At 52.8% G+C, this 14,529-nt stretch overlaps 2 protein-coding genes across 2 annotated transcripts in view; both read left to right on the top strand.

The window, feature by feature from the left end:
• LOC126963224 (mitochondrial import inner membrane translocase subunit Tim23) overlaps nt 1-14,529 on the top strand; it is a 901,060-nt gene that overhangs the window by 740,494 nt on the left and 146,037 nt on the right. The window lies entirely within an intron of this gene.
• The window catches only part of LOC126962961 (anthrax toxin receptor-like), a 92,175-nt gene that overhangs the window by 1,254 nt on the left and 76,392 nt on the right, over nt 1-14,529 (top strand). Inside the window, exons 2-9 of the mRNA XM_050804723.1 lie at nt 4,401-4,472; nt 5,947-6,018; nt 8,122-8,203; nt 8,334-8,367; nt 9,367-9,443; nt 9,521-9,589; nt 9,963-10,043; nt 10,134-10,194. Coding sequence (XP_050660680.1) covers nt 4,401-4,472; nt 5,947-6,018; nt 8,122-8,203; nt 8,334-8,367; nt 9,367-9,443; nt 9,521-9,589; nt 9,963-10,043; nt 10,134-10,194 — 548 coding nt within the window. The remainder of the gene's footprint in view (nt 1-4,400; nt 4,473-5,946; nt 6,019-8,121; nt 8,204-8,333; nt 8,368-9,366; nt 9,444-9,520; nt 9,590-9,962; nt 10,044-10,133; nt 10,195-14,529) is intronic.

Here is a 14,529-nt window from a genome sequence, read left to right as displayed (position 1 = left end):
ACAAAGAATGCCATGGCTGTCTTTTCCCTGGTGCCTCATCTCCTGGATGAGGAAAAAAGCCACCAAAGGGGTTCTGGACGATCCCCTATCCCCCCTTTAGCTGGGTCAGCATCCTCATCCTCAGGCTGCTGCAACAGCTGATTGCTCGGACCTGCTTCTTAGCAGTTCTCAGAAGCGCACTGTGGATGTTTGGAGTTTTTGTGTTGTTTTGCTCATTTGTTTTTCACGCAAATAACTTCTATTTTACTGGGCCCCAGAGAGATTGCTTTGTTGCCTGTGTTGGTCATTCTAATGTCACTGCTTAGAGAAGGCCTTTGGTTGGCTGCTTCTAAGTGCTGCTTCTACAACTTGGAGAGCCACGTGATAGTTCCTGCACTTTCAGGAACAGTTGGGTCTGTTTCAGGGTGGCCCTGGGGAAAGTGGGCTGTGTATTAGGCACCTTCTGGCTCACCAGGAAGGAAAGAGGCAATGTTCAGCTTTGGAGAGATTGCCTTGGTTCCCTTTCCCACTCCTCCTGCTAGGTGGGAATACTCTCTGTGCTTATTCAGTAGCAGCAGTGGTGCAGTCTTCAGGAGAGCAAGCGCTTTCTGGTCTCCAAAGCCCTTTCCCTGCACTCCTGGCACCTCACCACAATCCTGGGCTGTGAGTAGTGCAGGTATTTTTCTATCTGGTTCCTGGACAAGGGCGGCTCCTGGAGGTTGGGGAAGCATCCAGAGACAGCTGGTGTGACAAGACTCCGGCTTCCTGTGCCGCACTCTTTCCAGCATCGCAGGTTGAAGTTCCTCTGAATTTTCTCATTCCCCCAGATACTGATGCTTAGGGGATGCGCACCCCAGCCCACCAATTCCTATGGTTTGTAACTGCTCTGCTACTCTTGGGGAAGGAGCAACTCCGTTCTGGAGACAGGCAGACTCCACTCACTAGCCCATAGTCTTGGGCGAGTTGCTTCGTCATTCTGTGCCTTTGTGTCTCCCATCTGTAAAAAGGGTATCTTCATTTTCACCTTGCCAAGTGTGATGAGGATGAAGGGAGAATTTGCAGGTCAGAGGCAATGACAGAGGATGGGGATGAAGGGACCTGCCAGGAAAGGCAGAGTCACAGGCTGGAAACTCGTAGGAAATGCAGAGGCCCTGATGCAATCCCAGACAGACTGGATGAGGGGGAATGCAGAGGGAGTGCCTAGAATGGATGTAAAGGGAGCAGACAAAAGCAACCTTAATGATTCTTCCTAACAAGGCTAGGGGTAAAGGGTATTGCCCCATTGTAAGGAGGAGGCAATGAGGCAGGCCATGGCCAGGAAATGGCCCACCACAGCCTCCAGATAGACATCCACGGCGCTGAATTGAAACTCTGGATTGTGTGACTCCAAAGCCCATCCAAAGACCATGCAGCTGGGCGGGACCCTGAGAGTCTTGCAGTAGTCCTCCTGGCAGAACAACATCTACTGCCTGCAGGGAGGCTCTTTGGTCATTCATGTCCAGCTTATTCATGAGACTCCTTATTCATTGGTTCATTCATTGGATTGAGCTGGAAGAAAATGAATCAGCCTCCCATGTGCTTCTATTCTTGGCCAGGTGACCTTTTAGGCCTCTAAGTGGAAGTGACCCATTGTATTTTTTTTGAGTAATTTTTTAATTGTGGGAAAACATACATAACAAAAATTTGCCATTTTTAAGTGTGCAATTCAGCGGCATTAAGTACATTCACAGCGTTGTGCAGCCACCACCATCCATCTCCAGAAATGTTTCATCATTGCTTATTGAAACTCTATTCTCAGCCGGGAGCAGTAGCTCACTCCTGTAATCCCAGCAATTTGGGAGTCAAGGTGAGAGGATTGCTTGAGTCTAGGAGTTCAAGATCAGGCTGGGAAACATGCAAAATCCTGTCTATACAAAACATATAAAAATTAGCCAGGCATGGTGATGTGTGCCTCTACTCCCAGCTACTCAGGCTGAGCTGAGGCAGGAGGATTGCTTGAGCCTGGGAGGTCAAGACTGCAGTGTGTCAAGATCACACCACTGCACTCCAACCTGGGTGACAGAGTGAGACCCTGTCTCAAACCCCATCCACACCAAAACCCAAAACACCTCTATTCCCATTGAACAATAACTCCCCATTCCTCCCTTTCCCCAAGCCCTAGTGACCTTTAGTGTATTTTCTCTATCTATGACTTTGCCTATTGTAGGTACCTCATGTAAGTGGAGTCACACAATATAATCATACAAACATATAATATTTGGCCTTTTCTGTCTGACCTTTTTCACTTAACATAATGTTTTCAAGGTTATTCCACGTTGTAGCATCCATCAGAATTTCATCCCTTTTATGGCTGAATAATATTTATCTGTATGTATATGTACCACATTTTGTTTATCTTTTTTTTTTTTTTTTTTTTTTGAGTTGTAGTCTCATTCTGCTGCCAGACTGGAGTTCAGTGGCGCGATCTTGTCTCACTGCAACCTCTGCCTCCTGGTTTCAAGCGATTCTCCCTGCCTCAGCCTCCTGAGTAGCTGGGACTACAGAGGCATGCCACCAGGCCAGGCTAATTTTTGTAGTTTTTAGTAGAGACAGGATTTCACCATATTGGACAGGCTGGTCTTGAACTCCTGACCTCGTGATCCCCCCGCCTTGGCCTTCCAAAGCACTGGGATTACAAGCGTGAGCCACCACGCTCGGCTCGTTTATCTTTTCATCTGTTGATGGACACTTGGGTTGCTTCTGCTATTTGGCTATTGTGAATAATGCTGCTATGAACACCAGTGTACCCATATCTCTTTGAGTCCCCGCTCTCACTTCTTTTTGGTATATACCTGGGCGTGGAATTGATGGATCCTATGGTGATCCTATGTTTAGCTTTTTGAGGAAATGCCAAGCTATTTCCCACAGGGATTGCACCATTTTTCTTTCCCACCAACAAAAGTCTAACGTTTGTTATTTTTTAGTTTTTGATAATAGCCACCCAATGGGTGTGAAGTTGTATCTCCTCGCCGCTTTCACTGGCATTTCCCTAGTGACTAGTGGTGTGGAGCATCTTTTCATGGGCTTATTGGACATCTGCATATCTTCTTTGAGGAAATGTCTGTTCAAATTCTTTGCCCATTTTTTTGTTGTTGCATTTTTTTATTGTTTCTTTTTCGTTGTTGTTGTAGGAGTTCTTTGTATATTCTGGATATTAATCCCTTATCAGGTATATGAGTTGCAAATATTTCCTTCCATTCTGCAGGTTATCTTTTCACTCCTTTGGTAGCGTCTTTGATGCACAAAATTTTTAATCCGGACACAGTCTCAACTTTTCTATTTTTAAATTAGTTGCCTGTGTTTTTGGTGCCATATCCAAAAAAATCCCCAAATCTAATGTCATAAAAGTTATGTTTTCTACTAAGAGTTTAAAAGTTTTAGCCTTTACATTTAGGTCTTTGACCCATTTTGAATTAATTTCTGTAATGGTTTATAGAAGGGTCCAACTTCATTCTTTTGCATGTAGACATCCAATTTTCCCTGCACCATTTTTTGAAACTACTGTTCTTTCCCACATTGAGTGTTCTTAGCACACTGGTTGGAAATCATTTGACCACAGACATGACAGGTTATTTCTGAGCTCTCTATTCTGTTCATTGCTCTACATGTCAGTCCTTATGTCAGTACCATAACAGTTTGATTACTGTAGCTTTGTAATAAATTCTGAAATCAGGAAATGTGTATCCTCAATTTTGTTCTTCTTTTTCAGATTTTTTTTTGTTATATGACTTATGTCCCTTGAAATTCCATATGTAATTTAGTGCAAATTTTTTATTTCTGCAAAAAAATGCTATACAGATTTTGATACAGATTACATTGTTATCTTAACAATATTATTATTGTGCCTTCTGATTCATAAGCATGCAATATCTATCCATTTATTGTGTCTTTAAATTCTTTCAGCAATGTTTTACAGTTTTCAGTATACATTTCTTTTGCTTCCTTGTTTAAATTTATTCTTAAGTATTTTGTTCTGTTTGATGCTATCATACATGAAACTTTTTTGGTTGATTTTCCATATTTGGATTGTTCATTGGGGGCTTTTCCAACCAATACATTCTCTCCCATTTCCACTCTACACAGTGCCCCACCTAACCTGATCAGCCACCTGGATGGCCAGCAAAAGCCCCACATCCCAGGAAGCTTCTCAGTCCCAGGCAGATGGGGCTGGGTGGTCACCTTATGCTGACCACTCAACTGGTGAAACTCATGACCTCGGATGATCCAGTGGCCACTGGGGGGTGTACCCCAGCCTCAGCTATGCTGGGGTCAGGCGAGCTTGTTAAGAGCCTGCTGGGAGGCTGGGGGCGGGGCAGACACTTGCCCACCTGACAGATGCACTCATCTCCCTGACCCACGTCTCCTGTCTCCTTTTGTTTTAGGTCTGGCAGCGTGAACAACAACTGGATTGACCTTTATATGTGGGTGGAGGAAACAGTGGCGAGGTTCCAAAGGTACAGATCTCCCACATGGCAGCCTCCCCTGAGCTGCAGAGAGCTTTTCCTCTGGAAGGCAGGCAGAGGGCACATCCCATCAGATGGGGTGGGCGTGGGAGTCCCTCAGTGGGGGACACAGAGCACAAGGTGGCATTCTGAAGCAGGAATGAGGCCAGCGCTCACTGGTTCCATCGGGTCTCAGCAGACTTGGCTGGCTCCTGCCTGTGAGCCTGGGCATATTGCAGGAGAGGCAGTTTGCCCTTGGGGACATCACACGCTGGGAAGGGACAATAGACAGGGAAACCAGTGACTCAGTCCTGGAACCTCGGGTTACACAGTGCTGAGGGCTCAAGTAGGGGACAAAGAACTCACCTGGAAGGTTGAAGGAAAAAGCAGGAACTCCTAAGGACAAAGTCAGCAGTGGCTTCCAAGGATGTGCGTCTTTGAACTGGGTCTTGTAGGATGGAAAAGACAGGGACCTGTGGTGGAGTGAGTGGTCTTGCTTGGCTGGGAATGAGGTTAGCTCACGGAGGGCTGGGAGAGGACTGGGCAGGTCAGCTTGAGGCCAAAGCCACAGGGGCTCATTGTGCCAGGTCAAGGAGCTGAGATTTCCTGCTGTGAGCCATGGAGAGCCAGAGAAGGCTCTTGAGCAGAGGAGTGGCATGATCAAGATGGCACTTAAGGAAGAAAAGTCTGACGACTGTGGGTAAAATGAATGAGCAATAGGGCAGGAGCCGTTAGGAGCTCTGCTGGGGACATATGACAGCACTGTCACTGAGGGCTACTGAGGGTCAGCCGGCAGGAAGGAGGGTCAGGGAGAGGAAAGGGAGGCCGTGTGCATGGCTGCCAAAAGGGAGTCGCTCCTCTGAGGTAAAGGAGAAATGAGGGAGAGGAGGGGGAGGAGGGAATGGGGTGAAGAGGCAAATAATTTTCCAGTAGAAGGGAGGCCAGCTGGGAGGGCTGTGTGTGCATCTCCCTGCCTGTTCATTATAAGGTATATGTGTCCGTGTGTGTGTGCATGTGCCCATGTGTGGGTGCCTTCTGTGTGTGTGTGTTCATGTGAGTGTGTGCATGTGTGGGTGCGTGTGTGCGTGCATGTGTGTGTATACGTGTGTGTATGGGTGTGTGTGTGTGGTGTGTGTGCCTGTGCATGTGTGTGCCTGTATGTGCATTTGTGTGCATGTGTGTGCGCCTGTGTGTGCATATGTGTGTGTGCTTGTGTGTGCATGTGTGTGCACAAGTGTCTTTGGGGTGTTGGGAGTGTGGGGATGCAGTGATGGGGATGCAGTGAGTTGCCATCCTGACTCTCTCTTCTATGGAGCCCTTGTCTCCACAGGCCTCAGAGTCCTTCACTACATTTATCTCACCTCCTTGTGTCCAGCAAGGGACTCCAAAGCGGAAAAGTTGGGGTGGGAAGTGCGGAATTGGCCTCACCACCCTGGCTTCTGAGCTGGTGCCTCTGGCTTCTCACCAGCACATGATTCCTTCACAGCTCAGATATTCGGATGTGCTTCATCACCTACTCCACAGACGGCCAGACTGTCTTGCCACTCACCTCAGACAAGTGAGTGCTGCTTGGATCCCCCAAGGGGTCTGGTGAGCTTGGCCAGAGGGAGCTCCAGGGAGCTGAGGGGCTCCCGGAGACCTTGGTTGGGAGCCTGACAGCACCCAGGGCAGGCCGGTCAGGGCAACTCACAGTACCCACCTGACCTTAGCCCCGCTCCCTTGCACCCTCCTACCTATGGCTGCAAGGTTACCTGCAGGCCCCTGTGCTCCAGTTCTCAGCCTCCCCCACTTCACGCTCCCCTGCCCTCTCTCTGCCCTGCCTCCTTCCCTGAAAGGTGGCTGTGAGGATTCCCGGGGTCCAGGGCCTGGCAGAGGGGTGGGGGTGTCCTGTGAACACACACCTGTGCAGGCGGCTGCTCTGCGCCTGTTCCCCCTGCCCTGGCCAGTGCGGGAGGGAGACAGGGTCAGAGCTGGTGGTGGGAGTTGTGGGGCTTTTGTGCAGGGATGCTGGCAGGCTCAGACTGGGGAGTCCCTGGGTGGGGTTCTGAGATCCAGGGCAGGCTGGGAAAATGGAGGGAGGCAGGAGGAACAAGCTCAGACGGCTGGAGCCCAGGCCCAGCAGGGGGCACTGCAGAGTTCCTGTTTGGTGGGAGGTGAGGGCCCTTCCAATGCACACGCCCGGAACTGGGCCCAGAGGAGGTGAAGCACAGAGAGAGGTGAGGACACTGAGGACTGGATGGGGGACTGGCCCCACTTGCAGCTTCGAGGGAATACAGGGTAGGGGAGCTTGAGTTTGTGTGTCCTGCGCTGTGGGTTTGTCAGAGACACTGGAGTGGGTGTGAGGTGGTAAAAAGCAAGTCTATGGGGGAGGACTGTGGTGGGTGACCCAGACAGGGAGCGGGGTTTGGGCATGGCCAGAGAAAGGCCAGGCCGTGGACCCTTCTGGGTATGGATGGGCCTGGCCTCCTCCCCTCCTGGGCTGGGCAGGGCGGGGCTCTTAGAGCTCCGGCCATGGCAGGGATGCTCTGCCCACAGTGGGAAGCCATCCTTCAGGGTCCGTGCTCTGCCCAGCCTTGCTGTGCAGGCTCAGCCTGTCACATTGGATTAGCCTGACCCTAAGTCCCTGGCCCATCCCAGTCCTGCCACCAGAGCCAGTCCTGGCTGCCCCAGCCCATTCTGTCTGTTTTAACAGCAGCTGACAGGCCACATCCCCCAGCTAGCCTGCAGATAGTGTTTGGCCCCTGCATGCACAGCTGTCGGGGCTGCCTCTCCAGCCTTTGGTCTTTTTATTTCAGGGGCACAGAAAGTCAAGGAGGCCAGGCAGTCTAACTAAGCAGATTTGGTACTTCCTGTGTCAGGGTAAAGAGAGAGGAGGAAACTGAGTCAGGGTCAGGGGTCTGGGGCCGTCGGGGCTGGGTGTAGGGCTGGGGGTTTGGCAGGATGACTTTTCCCAAATGCAGCCCTACCTGTCAAAGGATGGAGTGCCCAACACAAGAGAGTCTTTGTTAGGGTTACGGATTGGATTAGAGTTAGAGTTAGGAATGTCAACCCCATTGTCAGTGGCTGACTCTCAGTTGCCCATCCCTGGTTCAGGACTAGGGCTAGGGCTAGGGCTAGGGCTAGGGCTAGGGCTAGGGCTAGAGTTAGTTAGAGTTAGAGTTAGAGGAGTTAGGAATGTCAACCCCATTGTCAGTGGCTGACTCTCAGTTGCCCATTCCCAGTTCAGGGTTAGGGTTAGGGTGAAGATTAGAGTTAGAGTTAGAGTTAGAGTTAGGAATGTCAATCCCATTGTCAGTGGCTGACTCTCAGTTGCCCATTCCCGGTTCAGGGTTAGGGTTAGGATTAGGAATGTCCACCCCTGTGCAGTTCCTGACTCACAGTTGCTCATCCATGGGAAGTTCCCACTGTCACCAGAGATGGCCAAGCAGGGCCCTGGTGAAGTTCCCCAGGCCTGCATTCTCTGTAACTGCGATGAGCTCAGAAGGGCTTGAAATCTCTGGTCAAAATCACGATGAGGAATGAGCAGGACAAAGCCCTTGCCTGGCCCCCTCCTTCATCCGGGAGGCCTTGCACAAAGAACAGTGGCTCCCGGAGAGCTTGGGAGCTGATTTTTAACAGTCAATGTCTTTCCAGGTCAACCACCTTTTTAAATTTTTTTCAGGAATAGAATAAAAAATGGTCTTGACCAGCTTCGGAAAATTGTACCTGATGGACACACATTCATGCAGGCAGGATTTAGAAAGGTATAGACCCCTTGATCTCCTAACTCTAACTCTAACCCTAACTCTAACCCTAACCCTAACCTACAAAATCTTAGAGCATCAGTGGGATCATCTCACTGTCCAGGCTCAATATTTCTTCATTTTCTTGCAGGCAATTCAACAGATTGAAACGTTCAACTCCGGAAGTAAGCACCTGCCGTCCACATGGTGGTCCCATAGGGGGAACAGAGCTGGGCGAGAGCCTCAGAGAGCTCTGTGTGCAGATTCTGCAAGGCCACCCCTGCCCTGCATCTTGGAGCAAGTTGCTCACCCTCTCTGAGCTCCAGGTCCTTCCCTGGTGCAGTGAGCATAGTAAGCCCCCGCCCCATGGAGTTCTGAGAACTGTGTGAGATCCTGTGTGTGCACCCCTGGTGCTCATAACCCTGAGGTGCTTGCCCTCCAGCTGGGCTGTGTGAAAAGGAAAAGAGAAGAGCCAAGGGGTTTGCCCCCTTGCATGCACCTTAGTCTTCCTCCTCCCTTCTATGTCTCCCCTCCGAGTGACTTGCATTCCCTGACCTGTCTCATGTGGTACAGAAGGCTGTCCGGGGCCCCCAACTCCCCTCCCCACCGTGTCGCTGCAGCTCTTGTCAGGAAAAGGCAGGGTTGGTGAGGAAAGGCATTGAGGTGGCTGTGGGGTCCCCTGCCCAGGTGCCACTGACCTGGAGTCCTGAACTCCTGGGCCCAGAGATGCTGGCAGGACTGCCTGCAGGCTCTGCTCACAGCAAGACCCAGCCCCCTGGGAGCCTCCCTGAGCCTGTCTGTTACAGGAGGGCCCAGCAGCTCCTCCTGCTGCCCGTGGGACAGGCCTGTGGTTGTTGAGTCCTGGCTGGAGCTGCCCTCAGGCAGAGGTGGTGCAGGCTGCTAGTGGGTGAGGATTCAGGCAGCCTGGTGGGAAAGACTGTGCCCCTTTCAGCCCCTCCTCTGTAAAATGGGTGCTGGGCTGAGACCTCCCTTACTCTAGGGGGTCTCTGGGTGGCAGGTGCTTCGGTCTTGGCAGCCTCTCCTCTGGAGGATGAGGTGGGGGCACCTGGCCATGCCCTGGAGTGGGCAGTGCTGTGGGCCCAGCCACCTGCAGGGGCTCCGGAGCTTCTGGAGGTCACTCCTGGTGCCTTTGCTGAGCAGGCCACTCTTTGCTTCTTCTACAGACAAAGTTCCCAGCATGATTATTGCTATGACTGATGGAGAGCTGGTGGCACATGCATTTCAGGACACTCTCAGAGAAGTGAGTCCAGTTCATACTTACCAGCATTTTGCTCCATGAATTTTGATGACTAATACTCAATGCCTTCTTTCCCTTAGGCTCAAAAAGCTCGGAAACTGGGGGCCAACGTTTACACCGTGGGTGTGGCCGGTTATAAGCTGGACCAGGTAATTCCAAACAGGTGACCAGGCGCCACTTTCGAGCCTAGTGGGGAAAGGCGTCCCAGGTGGCTTTCCCAGGTGGCTTTCCCAGGGCCACCCCGAGGATGGTTGTCTAAGCTGCCCCAAGTGAGATGGGCCAATCCATGGCCACTGCAGAAGTGATTGACAGCGTGTTGTACAAATCCCACGACACCAGAGGGGAGGGTGGAAGAGCTCCCTGCTCCCCAAGAGTGGGCTGCTGGCTGGAGAAGCCTGCAACATTCAGAGCCTGACATTCTGCTGCCCCCAAAGCATGGGGGCAAGACACTGCCCTCTGGGCCTGGGATCTGCTGCATCCTCACCTCCTGGCGGGGATCCAAGCCAGCTCTGCTCTCCGTAGATAACAGCAATTGCAGACAGCCCAGAGCACGTGTTTGCAGTGGAGAATGGCTTCAAGGCCATGAGAGACACCGTTGATGCTGTGAGTGGGCGGAGGTGAGGGGCTGGGGGCCTGGCTCCTGTGGCCGGAAGCTCACTCTCCCTGCCCCGCCCCACCCCTCCTGTGTTCCAGCTCACGTCAAAGGTCTGTCTTGACGTGACATCGGTGGAGCCTCCCACTGTGTGTGTAGGAGGTGAGAGCTGCAGAGGCCCCACGGTAGCCACAGGGTGGTGTGCATGGGTACAATCGTGTATGGAGTGTGTGCATTTGCTTGGTATGTGTGGGGGAGGATGTGTGTGGGGGAGGATGTGTGTGGGGGAGGATGTGTGTCGGGGAGGATGTGTGTGGGGGAGGATGTGTGTGGGGGAGGATGTGTGTGGGGAGTGTGAGTGTGGTGTGTGTATGTGGTGTGTGTGTGTTTGGTGTGTGTGGTGTGTGTGTGTAGTTTGTGTGGGTGCAGTGTGTGTAGTATGTGTGGGAAGGTGTGCTGTGGGAGGCTTGATGTGTGTGAAGTCTGTGGGAGAGGGTAAAACGTGGTCTGTGTGCTGTGGAAATGTGTGTGATTGTGCGGGGTGTGTAGATGTGCTGTGAGTGTGGTGTGTGGGGTATGCATGAGTGATGCATCTGTGTGTGTTGTATTGTGGGGTGTATGTTGTGTGGGAGCTGAGGTGCTGTGTAATATGTATGTGGGGGTGTGAGTGTATGTAGGGGGCATATATGCATGTGTGTGTGGTGTATGTGCAGTGTGTGTGTGTGGCATGAGTGGGGGTCTTGTGGGAGTGTGTGGGAAGGTTGCCTGGTGTGTGGAAGGCTGCTGGTGTATGGGAAGGCTGTCTGGTATGCAGGTATGTGGAGTCCAGTGTGTGTCTGTGTCATATGGGGAGTTGGGAGTGTGTTGCTGATGTGTGTGGTGTGTGTATGGGATGTGTGATGTGTCTTCGGTATTTTTGGTGTGTGTGTGTTTGCTATTTATGTGTGTGGTGTGTGGGTGCGTGTGCTTTGGGTGTGTGGTGTGATGTGTGTGGTATGGGGTGGGTTGAGTGTGTTTGTGATGCAGTGTGGATGGGTGGGTGGGTGTGGATGTGTGGCCCACATGGGTGTGAATGTGAGTGTCTGTTGGTGTGGAGGGAATATGCGGGGGTGGGAGTGTCAGTACCTGTGTACAATTAGTGTGCTGTTACCTCACAACAATAAGTTTAAAGCAAGTAAAGACATGTGTGAGAAGCTCTCAGGGAAACACCAGCAAATGGCATGGAGCCGCAGGTAACCCAGACCACAGGCCAGGAGCAGCCAGGGCTCCTCCCAGGAAGGCCAGGCAGGTGCAGGAGCTGAAATATCTGTGTAATTTACCACATCAGCAAAACGGGAAACAGGAACCAAGCGGTTATCTCAGGGGATGAAGAACAAGAAGTGGGGGAGTCAACATCCCAATGCACCCTGTAAGCAGAAGGAAACCTCCATAGCCCGACAAAGGCATCCACACAAACACCCTCGGCTCACCTCAGTCCTACAGGATCAATCCCAGTGCCTGTCCATGCTGTCTGGGACATAGCGAGGATGCCCTGTTGCCAGCCGGGCTCCCAGCCTGGTGGTGACAGCCCTGTGAGGGCCTCTGTGATGCCTCTGTGTGTGCTGAGATCTTTCTGTGCAGGCTGGGGCTCTGCATGGCCGGCAGCTGCACAACTGCGGCTGCTGGAGATGAAGGGAGCCCTGGGTGTCCTCCCTCCATGGGGACAGCACGAGGCCCTTCGCAAGACCACCAGGCCCTCCAGCAGCTGGGCTCTGGCCTTCCTGTTCCTCACTGCAGGGTGCCCCAGCAGTAGGCTGTGGGGCACACTGTCCTTGTCTGAGCTCTGCTTTCCATGGGCACACAACAAGGAGTAAATTGTCCAATTCCAGCGAGTTCCAGCGGTGCCTCTCATGAACAGAAAGGACACTGTCAGGCCTGTCGTGAGTCCTAAGGCACTGGGCTGTGTGGGGACTGGCACAGGGCTGGGAGCTGGTAGGTCCCACAAACGGGAGCTGTGCTGACATTTCCATGATTGGTCCTGGGCTCTGTCCCTGACCCCACCTCTCCCTGATGCAGAGCTGAGGGTGGGGGTGGAGTAGAGAGAGCTCCCCTCCCCCTCGGGGTCTCTTTCTGCTGCTTCTGATTTAAAGCCGCTCGCTCAGCCGTGCAGCAGTGGTGACAGCTGTGCTCCTCTGATGATGTCCCCTGGACATGCACAGGCTGTGGCGTGTGAGCAGCCCTGTCAACCCCAGGTGAGGATGTGAGTCGTCACTCCTCCCTGGAGGCAGCTGAGTTGAGATAACAGGTGCGTTCTGCCCACCAGCTCGGCCCTCTGCCTCTGCCCATGTGGCCTGGCCGTCACAGCCCTGAACTGTCAGCTGTTGGCTAACTTGGGCAAAGCTGCCCCACATGGAGGGTGACAGTCACAGCAGGGAAAGGCCAAGGCAGGAGCCTGAAACCCAAATGCAACAGAATGAGCCCTGTCAGCAGGCTGCCACCAAGAAGCCAGGAGGGCTCCAGGGAGCCCAGGAAGGAGGCCAGGGAGGAAGGCATGCAGCCCAGACTCCCTTGTTTAGCCCTGGGCCTTATATCCAGCCTGGGAGAGGCCTCTGGTGGCCTCACTGCTCCAGGCCCATCCTGAAGCCATCCACCACACATAGCTGGAGGATTTTGACAGGGACCTCCCTCTCTAGCCTGGCAGGTGTCTGAGGCTCTTAGCAGGAACCCCAGGCCCTCCAGGGGCTACTCCCTGCTCTGGGAGCCCTGTGCAGAGGTGGGACCAGGTGGGGCATAGGCACTCTGCAAGCCCTGCCTCACCTTGAAGGGCCGAGTCCACCTGTCCCTCACAGCCCTGTTCAAAGGGCACCTCATCCTGGAAGCCTTCCCTGATGACCAGCCCTCTGACTCCCTGAAGCCCAAGGGCTTGGTCTGTGCCTCTCATCAGTCACTTGTCACCCAGGATGTATCATGACTTCTGGTTGTCTATGTCTAAGCATAATTTTCTTATTTAGTTCTTTGGTTTTCTTCCACCCTTTTATTGTTGAAATTTTCAAACCTATAGGTGAGTGGAAAGGATTGTGCAATGAACACAAACAAACCTACATCCACCACTGGGATTTTACAATGAATGTTTGGCCACGTTCCTTTCTCTCTTTCTCTCTCTCTCTCTCTCTCTCTCCTTTTATCCATCCACCTTGGGAAAAAAATGCTTGCAATACATAGAATACATAGTCCTAACGCAGCCCAGGATGTAATTTGCAATTACCCCGTCCATGGAGCTTTGGGGCAGCCCTCAGTCCTGCTTAGAGTGGCCAAGTTGTGCTGACCAAGGGGCGCAGGCCACAGGCCCAGTTGCTCCCTCCTGGGCACACACTGAGCCCAGTGTCTGGCTGGTCAGGGCTTTTTGGAAGCCCGAGTCGGGAAGACGTTGAGAGTATCTGGCAACATCAGATTTGGAAGCAGCTGCTGTCAGCCTTAGCGGTGGGAGAGACCCCCATGCTTGCCCTGTGGGGGCCCATGTCTAGTTTCTCAGAACAGGGCACCAAGTTGGCATTTCCTGCTGTCTCTCACAGCCTCAGTGCCCCCACTAGGCCCAGGCTCTTCTGAGGGCAGTGTAGTATCCATCAAATGGGTGCCTACAAGGGCCGGGCTGGCACCTTGAGCAGGAAGAGTAGGCCAGGCTCAGCCAGCTGATGTCAGCAGTCAGCGTTGAGGGCCTTGAAGTGAGGTGGGCCTCAGAGCTCCTCATCTGAGGAGCATGGTTCCCTAGGTCCCAGCCAGGAGCTGACATGGAGAAACAAACCCACTGAGGCCTGCATTTCCCATTTTCCAAGAAAGCTAGAAATCTAGATATTTCTGGGAAATATTCAGGCTTTCAACTGCAGGCTCCCATTCTGAAAGCCTCAGAAATCATGTCAGCAGGCCAGCTTCACCCACAGCCTGCCTTGAAGGTGTGATGCTGCAGGAAGGCAGGAAGCAGGGTTCACAGGAAGCTTTCCTTGGGTGCATGAATCAGGGGCACCCCAGGCATCAGCAGGGATTGGTATGCGCGGGACCTGGGCCAGGAGGCAGGGGTGGAGGCCAATGCCCTTGGCAGCTTCAGACCTGTGGTAACCCCGGCTGGCTCCTGGGGCCAGCCCTCACCTGCCCTGTGCCCCCTGTGGTCTTTGGCTCATGGCAGGAGTTGTCCTTCCACAATGGTGGAAGGACACACTCCCTGAGCCTCAGGGTGGGTGCCCTGTGGTCCTTACTGGTTCAGGAAGAGCAGGAGATGAGGAATCACCTGTAGGTCTCTGGAATCACAGTTAAAACAGGGCTTCTGTGATGGATTCCCCTGAGCAGGGTCCTTGGTGACTCGCCTGCCGCACCCGAGTCCTGGCCCTGTCACTGTGGGTGTCCTGCCTGCCACAGGCACACAGAAAGACAGGGAGGAGGGACCCCAAGTGTTCAGCAGCCCTGAAGGAGGCATCCAGGCCTGGGTGCCCAGCTGGGTGCATGAGACATGGTGTCTTCAGGCAG

The sequence above is a fragment of the Macaca thibetana genome, chromosome 9 (genome assembly GCF_024542745.1).
Source record: "Macaca thibetana thibetana isolate TM-01 chromosome 9, ASM2454274v1, whole genome shotgun sequence".
Taxonomy (NCBI): domain Eukaryota; kingdom Metazoa; phylum Chordata; class Mammalia; order Primates; family Cercopithecidae; genus Macaca; species Macaca thibetana.
This window is presented reverse-complemented; position numbering and strand designations above follow the sequence as displayed.